The 23788-nt window shown below is 43.6% G+C and overlaps 4 protein-coding genes and 1 long non-coding RNA gene across 7 annotated transcripts in view; 3 read left to right on the forward strand and 2 right to left on the reverse strand.

The window, feature by feature from the left end:
• LOC124012438 (zinc finger protein 606-like) overlaps positions 1-23788 on the reverse strand; it is a 1040669-nt gene that overhangs the window by 140963 nt on the left and 875918 nt on the right. The window lies entirely within an intron of this gene.
• Positions 1-23788, reverse strand: part of LOC124012437 — a 971157-nt gene that overhangs the window by 104787 nt on the left and 842582 nt on the right. The gene's annotated exons all lie outside the window — the stretch shown is intronic.
• LOC124012425 (zinc finger protein 449-like) overlaps positions 1-23788 on the forward strand; it is a 70242-nt gene that overhangs the window by 21941 nt on the left and 24513 nt on the right. The window lies entirely within an intron of this gene.
• On the forward strand, positions 1993-10876 carry LOC124012498. 3 transcript variants are annotated; one of them, XR_006834725.1, is made up of 6 exons: positions 1993-2122; positions 2828-2958; positions 3708-3863; positions 7500-7611; positions 7845-7972; positions 10098-10876. It is a non-coding gene; the product is annotated as an uncharacterized LOC124012498 (long non-coding RNA). The 3 variants fall into 3 exon arrangements; XR_006834724.1 differs by having other exon boundaries at positions 2008-2532; XR_006834723.1 differs by having other exon boundaries at positions 2008-2466.
• LOC124012473 (gastrula zinc finger protein 5-1-like) lies at positions 13781-23014 on the forward strand. The gene is made up of 3 exons (XM_046326119.1): positions 13781-14235; positions 21120-21250; positions 21447-23014. Exons 1-3 carry the CDS (start codon positions 13956-13958, stop codon positions 22623-22625), a joined length of 1590 nt encoding a protein of 529 aa, XP_046182075.1. The 5' UTR covers positions 13781-13955; the 3' UTR covers positions 22626-23014.

Consider the following 23788-nt stretch of genomic DNA (forward strand, 5'->3'; position numbering starts at 1 on the left):
TGAAATGCTTAGTTACAGGCCCTAACCAACAGTTTGATTTTTAAGTAAAAAAATAGGTATTAGGTGAACAATAGGTAAGTAAAGAAATAAAACCAGTAAAAAAAGAGTGAAATAACAGTAGCGAGGCTATATACAGACACCGGTTAGTAGGGCTAATTGAGATAGGATGTATATGTAGGTATGGTTAAAATGACTGCATCAAAGCTCAGCAAAAAAAGAAACATCCTCTCACTGTCAACTGTGTTAATTTTCAGCAAACGTAACCTGTGTAAATATTTGTATGAACATAAGATTCAACAACTGAGACAAACTGAACAAGTTCCACAGACATGTGACTAAGATAAATGGAATAACATATCGCTGAACAAAGGAGAGGGGGGTCAAAATCAAAAGTACTGCAGTGCATCTCCTCATTGACTGCACCAGATTTTCCAGTTCTTGCTGCGAGATGTTACCCCACTCTTCCACTAAGACACCTGCAAGTTCCCGGACATTTATGAGGGGAATGGCCCTTGCCCTCACCCTCCGATCCAACAGGTCCCAGACGTGCTCAGTGGGATTGAGATCCAGGCTCTTCGTTGGCCATGGCAGAACACTGACATTCCTGTCTTGCAGGAAATCACGCACAGAATGAGCAGTATGGCTGGTGGCATTGTCATGCTGGAGGGTCATGTCAGGATGAGCCTGCAGGAAGGATACCACATGAGGGAGGAGGATGTCTTCCCTGTAACGCACAGTATTGAGATTGCCTACAATGACAACAAGCTCAGTCCGATGATGCTGTGACAACAATGCAAATAGTCCGGGTAGCCATTTGATTACTTGTTCAGGAGTCATGGCTTGGGGGTAAAAAACTGTTGAGAAGCATTTTGGTTCTAGACTTGGCGATCAGGTACAAGAACAACAAATAATAAATATTATTAGCAGCAGCAAATAACAATAGCGGGGGTACCGGTACAGAGTCAATGTGAGGGGGTACCGGTACAGAGTCAATGTGAGGGGGTACCGGTACAGAGTCAATGTGAGGGGGCACCGGTACAGAGTCAATGTGAGGGGGCACCGGTACAGAGTCAATGTGAGGGGGCACCGGTACAGAGTCAATGTGAGGGGGTACCGGTACAGAGTCAATGTGAGGGGGCACCGGTACAGAGTCAATGTGAGGGGGCACCGGTACAGAGTCAATGTGAGGGGGCACCGGTACAGAGTCAATGTGAGGGGGCACCGGTACAGAGTCAATGTGAGGGGGCACCGGTACAGAGTCAATGTGAGGGGGCACCGGTGTCGAGGTAATTGAGGTAATATGTAGGTAGAGTTATTAAAGTGACTATGCATAGATAACAGAGAGTAGAAGCAGTGTGTGTGTGTGTGGTGGTGGGGGCAATGCAAATACTCTGGGTAGCCATTTGATTCGATTTTCAGGAGTCTTACAGCTTGGGGACAGAAGCTGTTCAGAAGCCTCTTAGACCCAGACATGGCGCCCTGGTACCGCTTGCCATGCGGTAGCAGAGTTGTTCTTATGCGCAACGCGGAGTGCCTGGCTACAGCCCTTAGCCGTGGTATATTGGCCATATACCACAAACCCTGAGGTGCCTTATTGCTATTATAAACTGGTTACCAATTTAATTATTATTATTTTATTTTTTTCACCTTTATTTAACCAGGTAGGCAAGTTGAGAACAAGTTCTCATTTACAATTGCGACCTGGCCAAGATAAAGCAAAGCAGTTCGACACATACAACAACACAGAGTTACACATGGAGTATTAGAGAAGTAAAAATACATGTTTTGTCATACCCGTGATATACCACGGCTTTCAGCATTCAGGACTCGAAGCACCCAATTTATAATGGTAGTTAGATCCCTGAATGTGTAATGTAATAAGCAATAACGTAATTAAAAGAACAGCGCGCATACCTTTTTAATTTAAGCAGTACCTGTTTTCACTAGCCACACCCTTTGAGCTATGACGTAAACCAATAATATCCTCCCTCTTCAGTGTAAACGGAAGTGAACATTGACTAACAACCACTTTAGCGTTTTTATTGTTGTTATTTAGACGTGTATTGACATACTGGAACACGAAAATGACGCATAACATCACAGCATCGCATACTTACCCCAGGTAGTGTTTAATTTGCGTTGGGGACTGGACTTTATTAGTCGATGTTATCTAGGTAAAGCTAGCTAGACTAACGTTAGTTAACATTGGCTGCTAACTGTATGCTTTTTCACACTCAAATAGCCTCCATCATGGAGGTGCTGTCGAATGCAGCCGTGGCAGAGATCTGTAAACTCGTAGACGACGACTATGCAGTGTTTCGTTTGGAAATAACTCAAAGCCAGAAAGAAAACAGATTGCGGAGGAAACTACAGCTACTCGAACTGAAGGTGGCACGGGAGCGCGCAGAGCGCGTCCTCGCCAGTAGTGTCAAGATCCCTGACAGGATACATTTTGCAGAAGGCAGGGTGTGTGACATGTCGCCCTGTTCTCTTCTGCGCGACTTTAGATGCGTTAACCAGAATTGGTTCTTGGTCAGTTTTTGGATACTATGCTAAATTATTCCCCTGATTACTTAGCTTAGACACAATATCATAATAACCAGATGTTTGATTTACTGCATTTCCTATTATTTACTCAATTGAAACAATGTGATGCCTGAAACATAATACACCAATCAATAAATTGTATCTCAAGAAGTTATGCAAAGGGAGAGCTTACATCCTTGCCAATTCTAGACAGTGTCAAAATTGTATTGGTGAACAATATAGTGTTGAGCATTGACAGTAGCTAATCTAACCACCTCTTTTCTCCCAATCACTCTCTCAGGTGAAGGACATCTCACTGGAGGCTACAGGAGCTTTGTGAAGCCAGCAGGACACAATACATGGAGAGATGAACAACCAATAACTATTGATGAGGGGAGCGGAACCTCAACCCAGCACGTTATCAGGATAGAGGTTAGTGTAATAGTGTTGTGTAACAGTATAATTTTGGACCGTCCCCTCGCCCATACCCGGGCGCGAACCAGGGACCTTCTGCACACATCAACAACAGTCACCCATGAAGCATCGTTACCCATCGCTCCACAAAAGCCGCAGCCCTTGCAGAGCAAGGGGAACTACTACTTCAAGGTCTCAGAGCAAGTGACGTAACCGATTGAAACGCTATTTAGCGCACACCGCTAACTAAGCTAGCCGTTTCACATCCGTTACACTCACCCCCCTTTTGACCTTCCTCCTTTTTCCGCAGCAACCAGTAATCCGGGTCACGGCACCAATGTAACAGTATAATTTTAGACCGTCCCCTCGCGCGAACCAGGGACCTTCTGCACACATCAACAACAGTCACCCATGAAGCATCGTTACCCATCGCTCCACAAAAGCCGCGGCCCTTGCAGAGCAAGGGGAACTACTACTTCAAGGTCTCAGAGCAAGTGACGTAACCGATTGAAACGCTATTTAGCGCACACCGCTAACTAAGCTAGCCGTTTCACATCTGTTACAGTTGCATAAAAAAAGTACTTTGTAAATAAAATCTGGCCCGTTTATTTCAGAAAGGCTCCCCTCAGATATTCACTTGCTTACATGGAAATTCTCATTTGTTTGCCATATTGGAGCTTGTGCGACTTCCCTACAACATTGTTATCCAATTCTACTCATTTCTATTAATTTTAATCCGGTAATAACCTCCTCTCTTCTTGTGCCAGTCTGCAGAGGCTGCAGGTCCTGGAGGATTGTCTCTGGTTAAACAAGAGAGGAATGAAGGAGAGGACCCACAACACAGCAGAAGTATCCCTACTGGTGCGGAGGACCTATCCACCAACGCTGCGACCCAGCCCAGGACCCGATGCAGCATTATGGAGGTCTGTGGAACAATGAACGCCATACTCAAGTCAGACACAGAGACGTCAACTGTAACACAAATGCTTTTACACACAGGATCTGACCACAGGTCAGACCTAGAGAGAATGGGGCTGGGGAGACTGGGCTGTTCTCCTGCTACCGGTTCAGAGTATTTACTTTACGGTAACCGAAGCCTGAGGACGTTTCATTCCCATCGGAACTCAGGTGATGCGTTAGAGACTGCCACTGATCCGTCTTGTTCTTACGCTACACAGATGAACCCTGGCAACATGAGAGACACAGACTGATCTGTCTAAAGGGGACTGGAACCGGTACAGTAGTAGTATATACTCTGAAGGGTGCCTAGATAAGAAAGGGGAGGTTGTAGTTGTAGACGATGGGACTGTGAAAGTGGAGGGCGACGCTCCTCCCACATGGAATGCAGATAGTCACCTAGGAGACGGACACTCACAGGGCAGAGATTTTTTAGATTACAGCGAAAGCTTTGAGACAAATCCAAATGTCGCAACCAACCTTTTAAACATGCTCAGGGATCGCGATCCAGTGTCCATGTCGTTGGGGCCTGATTCACACGGCCGCATCCTTTTCGATCAGGTATTGAACTCAAACAACAGGGCTAGAGCACAGGTTCAAAAAGGGGGAGCCACATCTGGCAGTAGTAAAGAGAAACTATTCTTCTGCATGTTCTGTAACAAAGGCTTCAGCTACTCCCAGAAAGTGGAGATCCACCAGAGGGTCCACACAGGGGAGAAACCCTTCAGCTGTACCCAGTGTCACATGCGCTTTGCCCAGGCTGGTGACCTGAAGCGGCCACACAGGGGAGAAATCATTTGGCTGTCACCTGTGCCGTGCTAGTTTCTCCCACTCATCCAGCTTGAAGAGGCACCAGAGGGTCCACACAGGGGAGAAGCATACAGGAGCCCCCAATGTGAGAAGAGGTTCTCCCACCAGCACCAGCTGAAGATGCACCTGAAGGTCCACACGGGAGAGAGGCCATTCACACGGGAGAGAGGCCATTGTGTATGTGTTCCATTCAGAGGGTGAATGGGCATGACAAACAATTTAGATGCCCTTGAACGGGGTATGGTAGTAGGTGCCAGGAGCACCGGTTTGGGTCAAGAACTGCAACTCTGCGGGGATTCACTCAACAGTTTCTCGTGCGCATCAAGAATGGTCCACCACACAACTGTGGGAAGCATTGGAGTCGACATGGGCCAGCATCCCTGTGGAATGCTTTCTTGTACCTTGTAGAGTCCATGCCCTGACGAATTGAGGCTGTTCTGGGGGCAAAAGGTGGGGATGCATCTCAATGTTAGGAAGGTGTTCTTAATGTATTGTACATTCAGTGTACAGTATTTAGCATACTTGATGAATGATGATCACTGCAATCAACAGCTGCAGTGTTGCTCATTGGATTACCCCATATCATATCATGAAATAGGCTATGTGAAAGTATTTAAAGGCAAAAGGCAGACACATGGAATTATTTTAATTGGATGGATGGTTGGCATGACAAAGGTCAAATGTGGGTGAAATTTTTCTTCCAAATACATTTGTCGAGCTCGTTATGTGTTGTTTCGTGGACGGGACCCTCGCCTGAATGGTCTTGTGCCTGGTAGAAACCTTAGACTATTTTAAGCCGTAAGGCCCAAGGTGTGGTATATGGCCAATATACCACAGCTAAGGGCTGTTCTTACGCATGACGCAACGCGGAGTGCCTGGACACAGCCCTTAGCCGTGGTATATTGGCCATAGTCACCAAACTGTGACTCAAGAGGCGAGTGGACAAACAAAACCCCACAAATTCTGACAAACTCCAAGCAATGAATATGCAAGAATGGGCTGCCATCAGTCAGGCAGGATGTGGCCCAGAAGTTAATTGACAGCATGCCAGAGCGGATTGCAGAGGTCTTGAAAATACTTCAGTATTGCATAGTAACGCCTGACAAAAATATCTAAAGACACTGAGGCAGCAGACTTTGAAAATTAATATTTGTGTCATTCTCAAAACTTTTGGCCACGACTGTACACTTTGGCAGACAGTCCAACAATGAGTCCGAAAGGTTTAGGAACTTAAGACACATGTTATAAATGTGCTATTATCCCCCCCCCACCTCTGTGAAGACTGAATGCGGCCTGTGGGGCAACATTAGTTTGGCTACATGATGTTCCAATACACTTTAAATGAGAATGTATGCAGTTGATCAAGTTTATGATTTTTTTTTTGTGGCATGTGTATGTGTGGTTTTCATATGGTGTATTTAACATTTGTTTATGTTTAATAAACACAAAATGGGACGTTTCATTCAAAGACTTTGATTGAGACTCTTTAGCATACATCACATCAACGCTCGTGTCCACAAAGCATACCAGAAAAGGTCCTACTCTAGGAATCCTGTAAAAAATAAACTCCCAGCTCAGAGTGGGTTTTAGGATGACGTTAAGACACTGCCCAGACAAACTCTGAGCCAGGAGTAAAATAAACTCTTAATTAAAAGTTTATATCAGCTGGTAATCATGACAGCAGTTTGAGGTACCGCAAAGGAAAGTCAGTGACGACGATGCTCATTGAAATTGTTGAAAATAAAGGGGAATAAATTAGATGATGTATCGCCCGCGGGGGAACTCGATAGCACGCTTCAGACAACCAATTGAATGTGACTACATCAAATGTTGCAATGGTAAAACGTTTGATATAATTTTCCTGACACGATCACTTTGCCTTCTCTTAATTATCGCCTAATATGTTGGCATGCATAACTTTTTAATTTTTTAAAAACAATATTGTTGTTGTTGTTGACAATATTAACGTTAGATCAACACACTCGTCACTACCGTTTAACAACTCTAAATTGCTTTGGCACAGTAGGCATCAACTCACTTACCGACAATGTTGCATACAATGTTGTCTACAACATTTTAAAGGTCTTATTTTAATTAAACACAATCAGTTAACATAAGCCCAACATGCCTTCAATTGCCCAATTTAAACACTTTTTTTAATCCCTTTGTGCTCCAAAGGGATCAATTGAAATAACTTCACGTAGATAAATAATCAAAAGGAAAAACAGGTTTATTTATTATGTGAAATAGGCCTAATATGAATTCATTTTCAAAGGTGCAAGAGATACTTTTATGGGTTGATCATCACATGGCAGTTTCAAAACGTCCTTTCAACAACTCAAGTAATTGCATGTGGTGCAGGAACTACTGACTCACTGCATTTTTCTATAATCAAAACACCTGCTGGTAACTTAACTGGTTAGGACAGCTCAAGAGGTCTCTTAAATATTTGTTGACTAGGTGGGACTCTTATGACTAAAGAGGCGTAACCCATAAAAGTAGAAGTAAACTCCCACTGTGCACAGGCCTCTATTCCATGTTGGTTCAAATATGGAAACAACATTGATTCAAGCAGTGTGGGCCCAATGGGATGTCTCTATTCTCAACCTATTCTGCATACACCTAGCAGCACTTTATTTCCAATCACTTCATTATAAATATACCTAGTGTCAAGTAATTAAATCAACTAACATGTTTACAATCTCTCATTACCCAATCAGAAGATGCTCCATAGCAGGGTGCTCATATCAGATTTCTTGATCCTACATCCTCTCACTCTGTATCTCTTATAGTCAGTAGACATGGAGGATGGGAAGCCTGACCTGCTGCTGGTCAAAGAGGAGACAGTAGAAGACCGACCAGAGAGCATTGACCTGCTGAGTGGACTAAAGATGGGGGAGCAAGGTAAGAGAGAAGTACATATAGCCTACATGAAGTAATAGATCTTCAGTGGGAATAGTGATGCACCTTGCTATTTTTTTTCTTATTCATAAAATTAAATCAATACAACTTATGTTTACATACAAAAACACACATTATAATGTATGAACTTGACCAGGTAATTGACAATTAAAAACTGTAGAGCGTAGAGTTCTCTGCCATGTTTGCAATGTCTATTTTGTAACCTCTTCATGCAGGTGGTTGGCTGGAGGCAAACAGAAGAGACTGGGCAGCCATCTTTGATTCCTAGACCCAGACCAATGCAACCAAGTGCCCAAGGGACAACATAACTGAGCAGGCCAGGACCAGAAGTGACACAGGGGAGGTCAGTGGATGGGACAAAGTCCTGGGGAATGACACTTAACCACAACCAGAAACAGACAGTCGAACATAAAACAACATCCAAACTTAAGTCTCCATGATAACAGACTGGCTGTGACCAGGACGAGGAGTAGATTTGATCTTCGGGACAGGGAGGTGTCTGTATGCAGGGGGAGAGAACACATACTGACCTGGCTAGCGATGCTCCGTCCTACTCCTATAGTTGTGATTCAGAGAGACTAATGGCACCTCAGGTTAACCCCTTAACAGGTGCTGCCATCAGCCTCCCTTCTATAGGATCTATCAACTGGAACATGGACCCTGCGACAACACAGACACTCCCTGGCCTTCGTCCTCCTCACACTCTCCTTAAGTTAAACTAGACCTCAGACAATGTCGGTCCTTCAACACTAAATGGCTGCCCATTTACAAATGGCAGTAGTAGAGAGAGAATCAGTAATGGTGGCCGCACCAAAGAGACTTCAAAGCACTTCAATTCCCCAAATCAGGTGGAGATCTACCAGAGGATGCACACAGGGGAGAAATCATTCGGCTGCCACCTGTGCCGGGCTGGTTTCTCCCACCCGTCCAACCTGAAGAGGCACCAAGAGGGTTCACACAGGAGAGAAACCCTACAGCTGCCTCCAGTGTGAGAAGAGGTTCTGAAGGTCCACACGGGACCTGTGCACACTGCGAGAAGAGGTTCTCAGAGAGGAGTTACCTCAGGATACACCAACAGAAAATGCACACGGCCCATATATAATGACAAGTAATATAATACTAGTTCGTTTGTAGTTAATTCTGTTGGTTTGGATGTAGTGGGAAACTGGATGAGGTGAACTGAGGAAATAATTAGTATGTGGCAGAGTAGATATGGTGATGGTTGGTAAAAATGCTGATGATGATGATACTGGTGTCAGTGGTGGAAAAAGTACCCAAAGGTCATACTTGAGTAAAAGTAAATATACATTAATAGAAAATGACTCAAGTGAAAGTCACCCAGTAAAATACTACTTAAGTAAAAGTATAAAAGTATTTGGTTTTAGATACACTTAAGTGTCAAAAGTAAATGTACAATGCCTCCAGAGTGCTGCAGTGGTCTAAGGCACTGCATCGCAGTGTTAGAGGCATCACTGCAAACCCGGATTCGAACTAGGCTATATCACAACTGGCCGTGATCGAGAGTCCCATAGAGCGGCGCACAATTGGCCCAGCGTTGTCCGGGTTTGAGGAGGGTTTGCCCGACTCCTTGTGGCGGGCCGGAAACCTGCAGGCTGACTCGGTAGCTTCCGACACATTGGTGCGGCTGGCTTCCGGGTTAAGCAGGCGGGTGTCAAGAAGCACAATTTGGCGGGTCATGTTTCAGAGGACGCATGACTCGACCTTCACCTCCCGAACCCGTTGGGGAGTTGCAGCGATGACACCAGATCCAAATTGTGCATTTATGTTTAGTGTGTCCACCAGATCAGAGGCAGTACGGATGACCAGGGATGTTCTCTTGATAAGTGCGTGAGGACCATTTTCCTGTCCTGCTAAGCATTTAAAATGTAACAAGTACTTTTGGGTAATAGGGAAAATGTATGGAGTGAAAAGTACATTATTTTCTTTAGGAATGTAGTAAAGTAAAAGTTGTCAAAAATATAAATAGTTAAGTATAGCTGCCCCAAAAAACTACTTCAAATACATTAAAGTATTTTTACTTAAGTACTTTACACCACTGACTGGTGATTTATAGTGAGATAAGGATAGTGCTTTAATGAATGTTTACTTGAAGTAGTGAAGCTGTGTGTAATGTTGAACCTTTTCCAAAGTATTCTAAAATTCACTGTATCAAAGCGAGGGTATCAGATTTATAGAAAAGTTGTATTATTCTTGTCACCTATAGTTTTTTTGGGGGGCTGTATCATTTGTTTCCCTTCTCTCAGTCAAATGAAAACATTATACCTAATTATTGAATTAACACCTATGGTAAAAATGTATAAATAATAAACTCCAATGGCTCCATATTGTTAAGTAATTAAATGAAAGGGTTAGAGAAGTTTTTGACTGTGGTTAACATTTTATAATGTCATGTTTCTGTGTGTACAGCAAAGAGTTTCTTTTATAAACCTTTATACTTTTCTGTTCAGTTTACAGAGGACCAGTTGATATCCGGAGTTGCTGGTAGGAGAGACTGGACCTCTGAAGCGGCTGGTCACAAACCCTGGTCCTTGGTCAGAACCAGTCACTCTTCCTTCCCGGGTCAGAACCAGGACCGCACCACAAGGGACAGTGCAGGGGGCTAATAGAGATCGACAATCCTGTTCCTTTGATACATGCACCACAGTATCCATGATCAGGATGGGTGTTCACCACTAGAGTTACCTAGCCTATAACACAGCACACAGCACACAATCCCAACAACACCCAAACAATGGCTAGAGGTCAAGGAGGGAGCTCAAAGACTAACCACCTGAGGGTGATGGCTCCTGCTTCTGCCTCCTCTGGTGTCATTGGGTCACAACGTGGGAGGCCAAGCTTTAGGATGGACGCTGACAAGCAGTAAGTACGCATGCCCAACGTGTGGAAAGGGCTTCGCTTAGGCGAACTAAACTACATGACCAAAAGTATGTGGACACCCGCCAGTTGAACATCTCATTCCAAAATCATGAGCATTAATATGGAGTTGGTTCGCCCTTTGCTGCTATAACAGCCTCCCCTTGTCTGGGAAGGCTTTCCATTAGATGTTGGAACATTGCTGCGGAGACTTGCTTCCATTTAGCCACAATAGCATTTGTGAAGTCGGGCACTAACAATGGGTGATTAGGCCTGGTTCATAGTCGGCGTTCCAATTCATCCCAAAGGTGTTAGATGGGATTGAGTTCAGGGCTCTGGGCAGGCCAGTCAAGTTCTTCCATACTGATTTCGACAAACCATTTCTGTGTGGACCTGGCTTTGTGCACGGGGGCATTGTCATGCTGAAACAGGAAAGGACCTTCCCCAAACTGTTGCTACAAAGTGGGAAGCAAGGAATCGTCTAGAATGTCATTGTATGCTGTAGCGTTAACATTTCCCTACACTGGAACTAAGGGGACCAGCCCGAACCATGAAAACAGCCCCAGACCATTATTACTCCTCCACCAAAGTTTACAGTTGGCACTATGCATTGGGGCAAGTATCGTTCTCCTGGCATTCCCCAAACCCAGATTAGTCTGTCGGACTGCCAGATGGTGAAGTGTGATTCATCACACGAGAGAATGTGTTTCCACTGCTCCAGAGTTCAATGGCGGCGAGCTTTACACCACTCCAGCCAACACTTGGCATTGCGCACTGTGATCTTAGGCTTGTCTGTGGCTGCTCGGCCATGGAAACCCATTTCATGATGCTCCCGACGAACAGTTCTTGCAACCAAGGACAGACGATTGTTACCCGCTACGCGCTTCAGTCCCGTTCTGTGAGCTTGTGTGGCCTACCACTTCACGGCTGAGCCGTTGTTGCTCCTAGACGTTTCCACTTTACAATAACAACACTTACAGTTGACCAGTGCAGAAATTTAACGAATTGACTTGTTGGAAAGTTGGCCTCCTATGACGGTGCCATGTTGAAAGTCAATGACCTCTTCAGTAAGGCCATTCTACTGCCAATGGTTCTCTGTGGAGAATGCATGGCTGTGTGCTCAATTTTATACACCTGTCAGCAACGGGTGTAGCTGAAATAGCCAAATCTAATAATTTGAAGGGTTATCGACATATTTTATTGTATATAAATCAAATCAAATGTTATGTCACATGCGCCGAATACAATAGTTACCTTGAAATGCTTATTTACAAGCACTGAAGCAACAATGCAGTTCAAGAAAGAGTTAAGAAAATATTTACTAAATACACTAAAGTAAAATTTTTAATTAAAAGTAACAATAAAATAACAATAATGAGGCTATATACAGGGGGTACAGGTTAGTCGAGGTAATTTGTACACGTAGATAGGGGTAAAGTGACTATGCATAGATAATAAAGAGCAAGTAGCAGCAGTTTAAAAACAAGGGGGGGGTCAATGTAAATAGTCCAGGTGGCCATTTGATTAATTGTTCAGCAGTCTTATGGCTTGGGGGTAGAAGCTGTTAAGGAGCCTTATATAGTGTATATACAGAACAATAGTAGAACCACCCGATCCACTGCCTGTTCACCCCGCTATCATCTAGAAGGTGAGGTCAGTACAGGTGCATCAAAGCTCGGACCGAGAGACAGCTTCTATTTCAAGGCCATCAGACTGTTAAACAGCCATCACTAACATAGAGGCTGCTGCCAACAGACAAATCTCTGTCCACTTAAATAAATGGACTTAATAAAGGTATCACTAGTCACTTTAAATAATGCCACTTTAATAATGTTTACATATCCTATATTACTCATATGTATAGTGTATTCTATACCGTCTACTGCATCTTGCCTATACCGCACGCCATTGCTCATCCATATACTTGTATGTACATATTCTATTTCATCCGTTTACATTGTGTGTATAAGGTAGTTGTTGTGAATCTGTTAGATTACACTACACTCGCATTAACATCTGCTAACCATGTGTATGTGACCAATAAAATTTGATTTGAGCACAAGGTGCACCTGTGTAATGATCATGCTGTTTAATCAGCTTCTTGATATGTCACACCTGTCTGGTGGATGGATTATTTTGGGAAAGGATAAATGCTCACTAACAGGGACATAAACACATTCGAGAGAAACACTATCTGAGCATATGCAACATTTCTGGAATATTTTATTTAAGCTCATGAAAAATGTGACAAACACTTTACATGTTGCGTTTATATTTTTGTTCAGTGTAAATACATATTCCCGTTAAACTGAGATGAATTAAATTGTCATGGTGATGCAGTTTGGACGTTTGGTATAACGCGACAAATTATCATACATGATTGACAGTGATGGCCTATTTTGAAATGAGGTAGCCTATTCCTAACTTAGTGTTCAAGGGGATTTAAAACTGTAAACAATAGATTGTGATCGTAAATTCAATCTGGAATGCCAAATTCAAAGGGTTTCGCTCTGAGTTTACACTCGACGCCCTGGCCGAGGAGAAGGGTTGATCCGAGCGTTCTGACTTCCACCGCAGTCATGCACCCAAGCTAACTGGCTGAAATTGTCTAGCTTGCTAACTACTTCCCGACACAAATGAGAGAAGACGTCACTCTGACCATTTTACACGCCCTAGCAGAGCTGGTTATGCTGTGTTATTTTATTCTGAGCGTTGGTGACTGTAACTCTGCTGCTGGCAACAATTTAATTACGCGTTTTTGCCGACGTTGACTGACACCAGGCATATTCAACAGGTGTTGTGCGTTCGTAAATGCATCAGTTATTCTGCGCTCTGGCACACTCATACGAGAGTGCTCAGAAGTCGATAGCCAGAGTGAATTTACGAACGCATCCATAGTGTGGCCATAGGCAGACGTTGCAATTGAAGGAAGAATTTCACGCTATTAAATTGGCTACATTTTGTCGGTACAAACGTTGAAGAAAATAACTGCTCCCCCACCTAAAAAAAAAAAAATTGCACAACACCACTACTTGTAACCTTAACGTTTGTTCAACTGACTCTCGTATTTGTTGATTTAATTGGACTTTATTCATATAATGAGTAGTCCAGGAATGACACGAGAAAGTAGCAACTCTCCAAATCGCAATGATACTCTATAAGCAGTACCGTATTTCAAAGAACAGCGCACATACATTTTAAATTTAACCACACCATTGAGCTATAACGCCGACCAATAAGATCCTTACTCTTTAGTGTAAACGGAAGTGACCAAAAAGTATTTCCACGTTAGCATTTATTTAGACGTGTATTAACATGAAAGTATCAGTCCATTAACTGCATAGCGTCCCATACTTACCCAATGTAGTTTTAAATTCGCATTGGTGCTAGGACTTCGTTAATATATATTATATAGGTAACGCTAACTAGGTAGCTGATCACGTTAGCTAACAATGGCTAACTGTATGGTTTTTCACACTCAAATTGCCTCCATTATGGAGGTGCTAGCGAATGCAGCAGTGGGAGAGATCTGTAAAATAGTAGACGACGACTATGCAGTGTTTCGTTTGGAAATAACTCAAAGCCAGAAAGAAAACAGGACATTGCGGAGAAAACTACAGCAACTGGAACTGAAGGTGTCACGGGAGCGCGCAGAGAGGACAATGCGAGAGCGCGTCCTCACCAGTCGTCCCAGTAGTGTCAAGATCCTCGACCGGTACAGAGGAATGACAGGTATATTTTTCAGAAGGCTGTCGCCGTTCATAAAGTTAATTCCTTATAGCCCCGTTCCCCCTGAACGTGTTTTCAGATGTTACACAGAACTGGGTCTTGGTCACTTTCTGGGTGATATGCAATAATTCAAATACCCTGATTACGATATCTAGCGCAAATATTCAATATCATATAATAAACAAATGCGCACGACTTTTGGATGCTGAATAAAAGCAGGTTACCTTGCCAGAAGATACCGACCCTACCGTTACCATTGTTTACAATGAGCAGCACTGGGGCTCCAATCATGGTTAGTAAGTGTAAATAACATTTTATTTAACACGCTGGCCTGTAGAGACTATTGTTTATTTTTGGGGGGCGGCTCCAATCATTAGCCACAGCAAAAAAGTATGTGGACACCCCTTCAAATGAGTAGATTTGGCTATTTCAGCCACACAAGTTCACAGAATGGGACCAGCGAGTGCTGAAACACGTTAAAAAAAAATCTGTCCTTGGTAGCAACACCCACTTCCCAGTTCCAAACTGCCTCTGGAAGCATTGTCAGCACAATAACTGTTTGTCGGGAGCTTCATGAAATGGGTTTCCATGGCCGAGCAGCCACACACAAGCCTAAGATCACCATGCGCAATGCCAAGCATCGGCTGGAGTGGTGTAAAGCTTGCCGATTGGAGTCTGGAGCAGTGGACACCATTCTCTGGAGTGATGAATCACACTTCACAATCTGGCAGTCCAACAGACAAATCTGGGTTTGGCGGGTGCCAGCGGAATGCTACCTGCCAAATGCAGAGTGCTAACTGTAAAGTTTGGTGGAGGAGGAATAATGGTCTGGGGCTGTTTTTCATGGTTCGGGCTAGACCCCTTAGTTCCAGTGTAGGAAAATCTTAATGCTACAGCATACAATGACATTCTAGATGATTCTGTTCTTCTGACTTTGTGGCAACAGTTTGGGGAAAGCCTTTAACTGTTTCAGCATGACAATGCCCCCGTGCACAACTCAAGGTCGACACAGAAATGGTTTGTCGAAATCAGTATGGAAGAACTTGACTGGCTTGCACAAAGCCCTGACCTCAACCCCATCAAACACCTTTGGGATGAATTGGAAAGATAACTACGAGCCAGGCCTACTCGCCCAACTTTAGTGCTCAACTTCACTAATGCTCTTGTGGCTGAATGGAAGCAAGTCTCCGCAGCAATGTTCCAACATCTCATGGAAAGCCTTCCCAGACAAGTGGAGACTGTTATAGCAGCAAAGGGGGACCAACTCCATATAAATGGCAATGCTTTGGGAATTGGATGTTCGACGAGCCATGTAGTGTATCACAGCCATTTTGGAATTGCAGGGTCAGCCAACGTGACATGCAACCCCATAATGGCTGCTGTGGCTACTGCTAACTAGCATGAGGATGAAAATGGCAGTTTTCCAGGAAAACTAGCAGTATTTAAATCTTCTCGATGGAGCAGTGTGGTTTTGTGTCTTTACTATCATTAACTGAGCTCAGTTGGTAGAGCATGGTGCTTGTAACGCCAGGGTAGTGGGTTCGATCCCCGGGACCACCCATACGTAGAATGTATGCACACATGACTGTAAGTCGCTTTGGATAAAAGCGTCTGCTAAATGGCATATAAAAAATAAAAATAAATTTTTTTTTTTTTTAAACTGATAGTTTTTAGCAAAGATTCTCTGTAATTAGTTATTTCGCGATCAACTTATTAATCACGTAACTAATTAACTAGGAAGTCGGGGCACCAAGGAAAAATATTCTGATTAAAGTTAGAATTTCCTAAAATAACTTTTCAGATATTTTATCTGATCAATTAGTATTTTAATTAATGAATTATTTACTTTACCTCACCCGTAGTCTCATTCCAAACATCGTAAATGGTTGGTTATCTGCACGAACCCAGTCTTCACTGAGTCATCCATACATCAATTGTCTTAAATCATGTATTTATTACTAACTAAGTAATTCACAGAAAAGAAATGCATAAACAAACAAACAAGGTAAATGTGGTTACATGAAATGATAGGAGAATGTGCCCTAGTGGGCATTATAACAATTGAAATGCTAATCATTTACATTACATTTACATTTACATGAACGCTCACTCATTCGGGAACAATTGCAATCAATATATATATTTACGCTCAGTGTGTCGTCTTGATCGCTGGTGAAAAGTGTGTTTCTTTTGTAGAATTATCTCTCTCTCTCTCTTGGGCTTTATTGGCATGGTAAACATGTGTTAACATTGCCAAAGCAAGTGAGGTAGACAACATACAAAGTGAAAAACAACACAAATTAACTAAACATTACACATACAGAAGTTCCAAAACAGTAAAGACATACAGTGTTTTAACAATGTACAAATGGTTAAAGGACACAAGATAAAATAAATATGGGTTGTATTTACAATGGTGTTTGTTCTTCACTGGTTGCACTTTTCTCGTGGCAACAGGTCACAAATCTTGCTGCTGTGATGGCACACTGTGGAATTTCACCCAGTAGATATGGGAGTTTTTCAAAATTGGATTTGTTTTCAAATTCTTTGTGGATCTGTGTAATCTGAGGGAAATATGTCTCTCTAATATGGTCATACATTGGGCAGGAGGTTAGGAAGTGCAGCTCAGTTTCCACCTCATTTTTTGGGCAGTGAGCACATAGCCTGTCTTCTCTTGAGAGCCATGTCTGCCTACGGCGGCCTTTCTCAATAGCAAGGCTATGCTCACTGAGTCTGTACATAGTCAAAGCTTTCCTTGATTTTGGGTCAGTCACAGTGGTCAGGTATTCTGCCGCTGTGTACTCTCTGTGTAGGGCCAAATAGCATTCTAGTTTGCTCTGTTTTTTTGTTAATTCTTTCCAATGTGTTAAGTAATTATCTTTTTGTTTTCTCATGATTTGGTTGGGTCTAATTGTGCTGTTGTCCTGGGGCTCTGTAGGGTGTGTTTATGTTTGTGAACAGAGCCCCAGGAACAGCTTGCTTAGGGGACTCTTCTCCAGGTTCATCTCTCTGTAGGTGATGGCTTTGTTATGGAAGGTTTGTGAATCGCTTCCTTTTAGGTGGTTGTAGAATTTACCGGCTCTTTTCTGGATTTTGATAATTAGTGCGTATCGGCCTAATTCTGCTCTGCATGCATTATTTGTTGTTTTACGTTGTACACAGAGGATATTTTTGCAGAATTCTGAGTGCAGAGTCTCAATTTGGTATTTGTCCCATTTTGTGAAGTCTTGGTTGGTGAGTGGACCCCAGACCTCACAACCATAAAGGGCAATGGGCTCTATGACTGAATCAAGTATTTTTAGCCAAATCCTAATTGGTATGTTGAAATTAGTTTCTTTTGATGGCATAGAATGCCCTTCTTGCCTTGTCTCTCAGATCGTTCACAGCTTTGTGGAAGTTACCTGTGGCGCTGATGTTTAGGCCAAGGTATGTATAGTTTTTTGTGTGCTCTAGGGCAACACCTTTTTTGGAACACCATTATTTTGGTCTTACTGAGATTTACTGTCAGGGCCCAGGTCTGACAGAATCTCTCTCTCTCTCTCTCTCTCTCTCTCTCTCTCTCTCTCTCTCTCTCTCTCTCTCTCTCTCTCTCTCTCTCTCTCTCTCTCTCTCTCTCTCTCTCTCTCTCTCTCTCTCTCTCTCTCTCTCTCTCTCTCTCTCTCTCTCTCTCTCTCTCTCTCTCTCTCTCTCTCTCTCTCTCTCTCTCTCTCTCTCTCTCTCTCTCTCTCTCTCTCTCTCTCTCTCTCTCTCTCTCTCTCTCTCTCTCTCTCTCTCTCTCTCTCTCTCTCTCTCTGGGGATTGTTCAGAGTGACATCGTTATAGAATGGATGTTTCGGCGGTTGTCGTTTTTTACGTTCAATGATTCCGAATTCCTAGCTGCAGACCAGTAATTAACATCAAAGACTTGTTCATATTATATCGGTATCGATAGTCTAAGAGTTTAACCACGTGGTATGGTTAAACGATTCAGCAATGGTCTACAACCTATGTCCCCCTAATGGAGAAAAACATGGTCTGCAACCTTTAACAATCTCGTAATTGTGATAAGCTCGGTCTCCTGATAATTTCTCAAAGTTGGGTTTTATTCGGAATGGCAGAAAAGGGGCTGTCCCAGGAGGCCTGACCTTAACTGGGCTCAAAGGCGGTCCTCTGATTTAGTTCAAATCAAAAGGGATTTGTATTTTTCTTCATTAAACAGTCCAAAATCATATTATACAAACAGTATCATACTCACTTATTCATCTTATACAACAATTAGATGTAAACCTCATATCTGAGGCTATTATATAAACAGCGTTATGGTAATGTGGCCACACCGTCTCCCATGAGCTTCCCCAAGTTGTGACAAACGGACCAGTTCGTAGCTGGATTCTTCACCCATCTTTTATACTTTCTCCGGAACATGAAATTTGTTCGTACCTCAAGTTCTGTGAGGTGGAAGGATTTCCTTTGTTCTCCATGAAAATCTACTCTCTCTGTACTGTGTGTCCATGAGGAGATTCTCAGGAATTTACGACGTCTCTCTGACCACAGCAACCTAGTTGAAGGAGGAAAGGGAGAGGCAGGGAGAGGGGGATGTGCTTGCTATACCCAAAGAGGCCAACATCATGACAGTGGATAAAGGTCAAATCTGGAGTACAGTGGCGTTGTACAGACCCATATCTTGTGCTGGTTCCATGGTGTCTTAATGTAACCATGAAAAGATGCAGTAGTCTCTACAAGCCAGAATGTTGAATTACATTATATTTACACTTTTACCGGTTGGTCATGCTGTTGGTCCTTTTGTAGGTGGAGATCTCTTGACATGTACGTTGACCGAAGCACGTTTCCTTGCAGTCAGCTAGAAGCATTTGCCGTTCGGTTATCCTCGGCCATATTGTGCAAGTGTTTGTCAAATGCGAATTGCATTTCTTTCATGTGGATATTTTGTATCAGATTACCTCCGACATAGGAACAAAATCGGTGGACAACAAGTAAAGTAAGTTGAAATGTTTGTTCAACATTCTGACTTGTAAATGGGACTGTTCAGGAATGCTGAGCCTACATGATATAGACGAGTGTGTAAGTATTTCACTCTCAGATTCTAAAAGGGGCTATTGTAACCAGAGCCATATACACTGCTCAAAAAAATAAAGGGAACACTAAAATAACACATCCTAGATCTGAATGAATGAAATATTCTTAGTAAATACTTTTTTCTTTACGTAGTTGAATGTGCTGACAACAAAATCACACAAATTATCAATGGAAATCAAATTTATCAACCCATGGAGATCTGGATTTGGAGTCACATTCAAAATCAAAGTGGAAAACCACACTACAGGCTGATCCAACTTTGATGTAATTTCTTTAAAACAAGTCAAAATGAGGTTCAGTAGTGTGTGTGGCCTCCACGTGCCTGTATGACCTCCCTACAACGCCCGGGCATGCTCCTGATGAGGTGGCGGATGGTCTCCTGAGGGATCTCCTCCCAGACCTGGACTAAAGCATCCACCAACTCCTGGACAGTCTGTGATGCAACGTAGTGTTGGTGGATGGAGCGAGACATGATGTCCCAGATGTGCTCAATTGGATTCAGGTCTGGGGAACGGGCGGGCCAGTCCATAGCATCAATGCCTTCCTCTTGCAGGAACTGCTGACACACTCCAGCCACATGAGGTCTAGCATTGTCTTGCATTAGGAGGAACACAGGGCCAACCGCACCAGCATATGGTCTCACAAGGGGTCTGAGGATCTCAATTCGGTACCTAATGGCAGTCAGACTACCTCTGGTGAGCACATGGAGGGCTGTGCGGCCCCCCAAAGAAATGACATCCTACACCATGACTGACCCACCGGCAAACCGGTCATGCTGGAGGATGTTGCAGGCAGCAGAATGTTCTCCACGGCGTCTCCAGACTCTGTCACGTCTGTCACATGTGCTCAGTGTTGAACCTGCTTTCATCTGTGAAGAGCACAGGGCGCCAGTGGCGAATTTGCCAATCTTGGTGTTCTCTGGCAAATGCCAAACGTCCTGCACGGTGTTGGGCTGTAAGCACAACCCCCACCTGTGGACGTCGGGCCCTCATACCACCCTCATGGAGTCTGTTTCTGACCGTTTGAGCAGACACATGCACATTTGTGGCTTGCTGGAGGTCATTTTGCAGGGCTCTGGCAGTGCTCCTCCTTGCATAAAGGCGGAGATAGCGGTGATGCTGCTGGGTTGTTGCCCTCCTACGGCCTCCTCCACGTCTCCTGATGTACTGGCCTGTCTCCTGGTAGCGCCTCCATGCTCTGGACACTACGCAGACAGACACAGCAAACCTTCTTGCCACAGCTCGCATTGGATGTGTCCTCCTGGATGAGCTGCACTACCTGAGCCACTTGTGTGGGTTGTAGACTCCGTCTCATGCTACCACTAGAGTGAAAGCACCGCCAGCATTCAAAAGTGACCAAAACATCAGCCAGGAAGCATAGGAACTGAGAAGTGGTCTGTGGTCACCACCTGCAGAACCACTCCTTTATTGGGGGTGTCTTGCTAAATGCCTATAATTTCCACCTGTTGTCTATTCCATTTGCACAACAGCATGTGACATTTATTGTCAATCATTGTTGCTTCCTAAGTGGACAGTTTGATTTCACAGAAGTGTGATTGACTTGGAGTTACATTGTGTTGTTTAAAAGTTCCCTTTATTTTTTTGAGCAGTGTATTTGTGGCTTGTCATACACTTACAATGTTATGTTGAGCAGGACTTTCATACAAGCCTTAAAATGAGAACACCCCCATCTTCTGCAACCAAACGGCACTCTTCTCCCTCATGCGGCAGTGTTTGCAAAGACCGTAAAGGGTCTATACCATTGAGCAGACAGTAGCCAACAACCTCTTTTTCCCCCAATCACTTTCTCAGGTGAAGGACATCTCACTGAAGGCCACAAGAGCTTTGTGAAGCCAATGAAGAACAATTCCTGGAGAGATGACCAATCAATTACTGTTGATGAGGGGAGTGGAACCTCAAGCCAGCACGTTATCATGATAGAGGTTAGTGTAATAGTGTTGCATAAAAATGTGTTACTTTGTAAATCAAATGTGGCCCGTTTATTTCAGAAAGGCTCGCCTCAGCTATTCACTTGCTTACATGTACATCTGCCATAAGGGAGCTTGTGAGACTTCCCTATGACATTATTATCCAATTCTACACATGTACCGGTAATAACCTCCTCTCTTTTTGTGTCAGTCTGCAGAAGCTGAAGCTGCAGGTCCTGGGGTCAAGATGGAGAGGTCTGAAGGAGATGAAGACCCACAGCACAGCAGAGACATCCAGACTGGAGCACCCTCTGTAGCCACAGAGGACCCCATCACCTCCCCAGTGCAGCCCAGGACCCGAAGCAGCATCACGGAGGTCAGCGGAACGCCGAACGCCGTCCTCAAGTCAAAGACTGACACGGAGACTTTAACACGAAGGCTCTTACACACAGGATCTGACCACCGATCAGACCCAGAGAGACTGGGCTGTCCTCCTGCTCCCAGTTCAGAGTACTTAATGGTATTTCACCAGAGCCAAAGAAGGGTTCATTCCCTTGGAGATGGTGATGGTGACACGTTAGACACTGGTCGTGATGATCCGTCTTGTTCTTACGCTACAGAGATGGACCCTGGCAACATGCCCTTGGATTTAGAGACACAGACGGATTTGTCTAGAGGGGACTGGAACCAGTACAGTAGTAGTGTATACTCTGAAGGGTGCCTAGATAAGAAAGGGGAGGTTATAATCGTAGATGAGGTAACTGTGAAAGTGGAGGGTGACGCTTCTCCCACATTGAATGCAGATTGTCATCTAGGAGACAGACACTCACAGAGCAGAGATTTCTTAGATTACAGGGAAAGCTTGGAGACAAATTCAAACGTTGTGACCCACTCTCCTATACAGTTCAGGGATTCTGACCCAGTGTCCACGTTGATGGAGCCTTCCGATTCACACAGCCATGCCATTTTCGGTCAGGTATTGAACTCAAATGACAGGGCTAGAGCCCAGGTTCAGGGAGGGGGAGCAACATCAGGCAATGGTAAAGAGAAACTGTTCCTCTGTATGTTCTGTAACAAAGGATTCAGCTGCCCCCAGAAGGTGGAGATCCACCAGAGGGTCCACACAGGGGTGAAACCCTTCAGCTGTACCCAGTGTCACATGCGCTTCGCCCAGGCTCGTGACCTGAAGAGGCACCAGAGGGTCCACACAGGTGAGAAACCCTACAGCTGTACCCAGTGTGAGAAGAGGTTCTCCCGCCAGGACCATCTGAAGATGCACCTTAAGGTCCACACGGGAGAGAGGCCGTTCTCCTGTACGCACTGTGGGAAGACATTTTCAGAGAGGAGCTACCTCAGGATACACCAGCAAAAAAACCATTCCACTCTATAACATAAAAATTAACCATTCTACTCAACAGCTTAGATCAAACCCTGCATTAAAGACAAAGATTCATTTTCATATTTGTCTGCAGAATAGATCCGTAGATGCGTTTGGAATAACAAGAGGAACCGATATCTGTGTTGAATGTTCTTGTGTAGAATATTGCATCCAGACATTGTGTGATATAAGCCTGCAAAGTCTGATACATATTGTGTTTGTACTGTGTGCCTATTTAATTACTTGCATTGAACTACCTAATTTTTTTCCCTAGACACATTTCATGAGAAAATGAATGGAATTGATCAATTTTATGCAGATTGTTAGTTGAGATGTGTATGTGTGGTTTTCATATGGTTTATTTAAAACGTGTTTTATGTTCAATAAACACAAAATGAGACTTGTCATTCTAAGACTCCCTCTTTAGTGTACATAACATCCGATCTCGCCCTATTCTGCATACACACAATATTATAACAAATATACACTTACATAATATACCTACTGTACACGTCAACATAGTTTAGTCGGGTTTGTCTGACTTTCCATAGCAGATGTATTTTTACCCATATCATATTTATGTCCCATGATGGGTTTTAAAGCGAGTCATTCTGTAACTACAATATAGATCTCAAATTTAGTGGGAAACATAAGCAACAATTTAACTGTCCAATTTTTCTGCTGCTCAAAATGCTATCAGTCAATAAAAATGTTTGCTTTACTTGCAGGTGACAAAACGCTAAATTGTAGCTGGTCTCTTCAGATTATATCCTGGAACAAGTTCTGCATCAGCCAATTAAAATCGTCGACATCGTTGGACGTGTCCTTAACATACCTCAGTCCCAACTGCACGTTCTGATCATAAAAGCAACTATCACGTGTATTTGACTGACTGGTCAAATTGCTCTCTGTGTAAATTGCCTAGTCTGCGTAACAGACGCCGATTGTGGCAAGGCTTCAAATCTCTAATGAGCCCCACCCACTTTTAAATGTAGATTTACCTGTAATTGTGTTAGTGTGTTGAAAAGGGACGTTGGCAACAGCTTGAAATGATGCGCTACCTCTTAGGCGTCGCACACAAACACACTGCTATTTGTGCTTCTAACTTTCTTACGGTGTGTTTGTAAACTCAATCTGGAGTACACTCTGAGCGTTCATAAATTCAGAGCGTTGTC

Source organism: Oncorhynchus gorbuscha, linkage group LG24 (assembly GCF_021184085.1).
Source record: "Oncorhynchus gorbuscha isolate QuinsamMale2020 ecotype Even-year linkage group LG24, OgorEven_v1.0, whole genome shotgun sequence".
Classification (NCBI taxonomy): domain Eukaryota; kingdom Metazoa; phylum Chordata; class Actinopteri; order Salmoniformes; family Salmonidae; genus Oncorhynchus; species Oncorhynchus gorbuscha.

Bases quoted from the DNA above. Each gene is read 5' to 3' on its own strand.
- LOC124012473 (XM_046326119.1), top strand. From the start codon at position 13,956: ATGGCTAACTGTATGGTTTTTCACACTCAAATTGCCTCCATTATGGAG. The intron at 14,236-21,119 runs GTATATTTTTCA...TCACTTTCTCAG, and splicing joins CCGGTACAGAGGAATGACAG to GTGAAGGACATCTCACTGAA. The intron at 21,251-21,446 runs GTTAGTGTAATA...TTTTTGTGTCAG, and splicing joins AGCACGTTATCATGATAGAG to TCTGCAGAAGCTGAAGCTGC.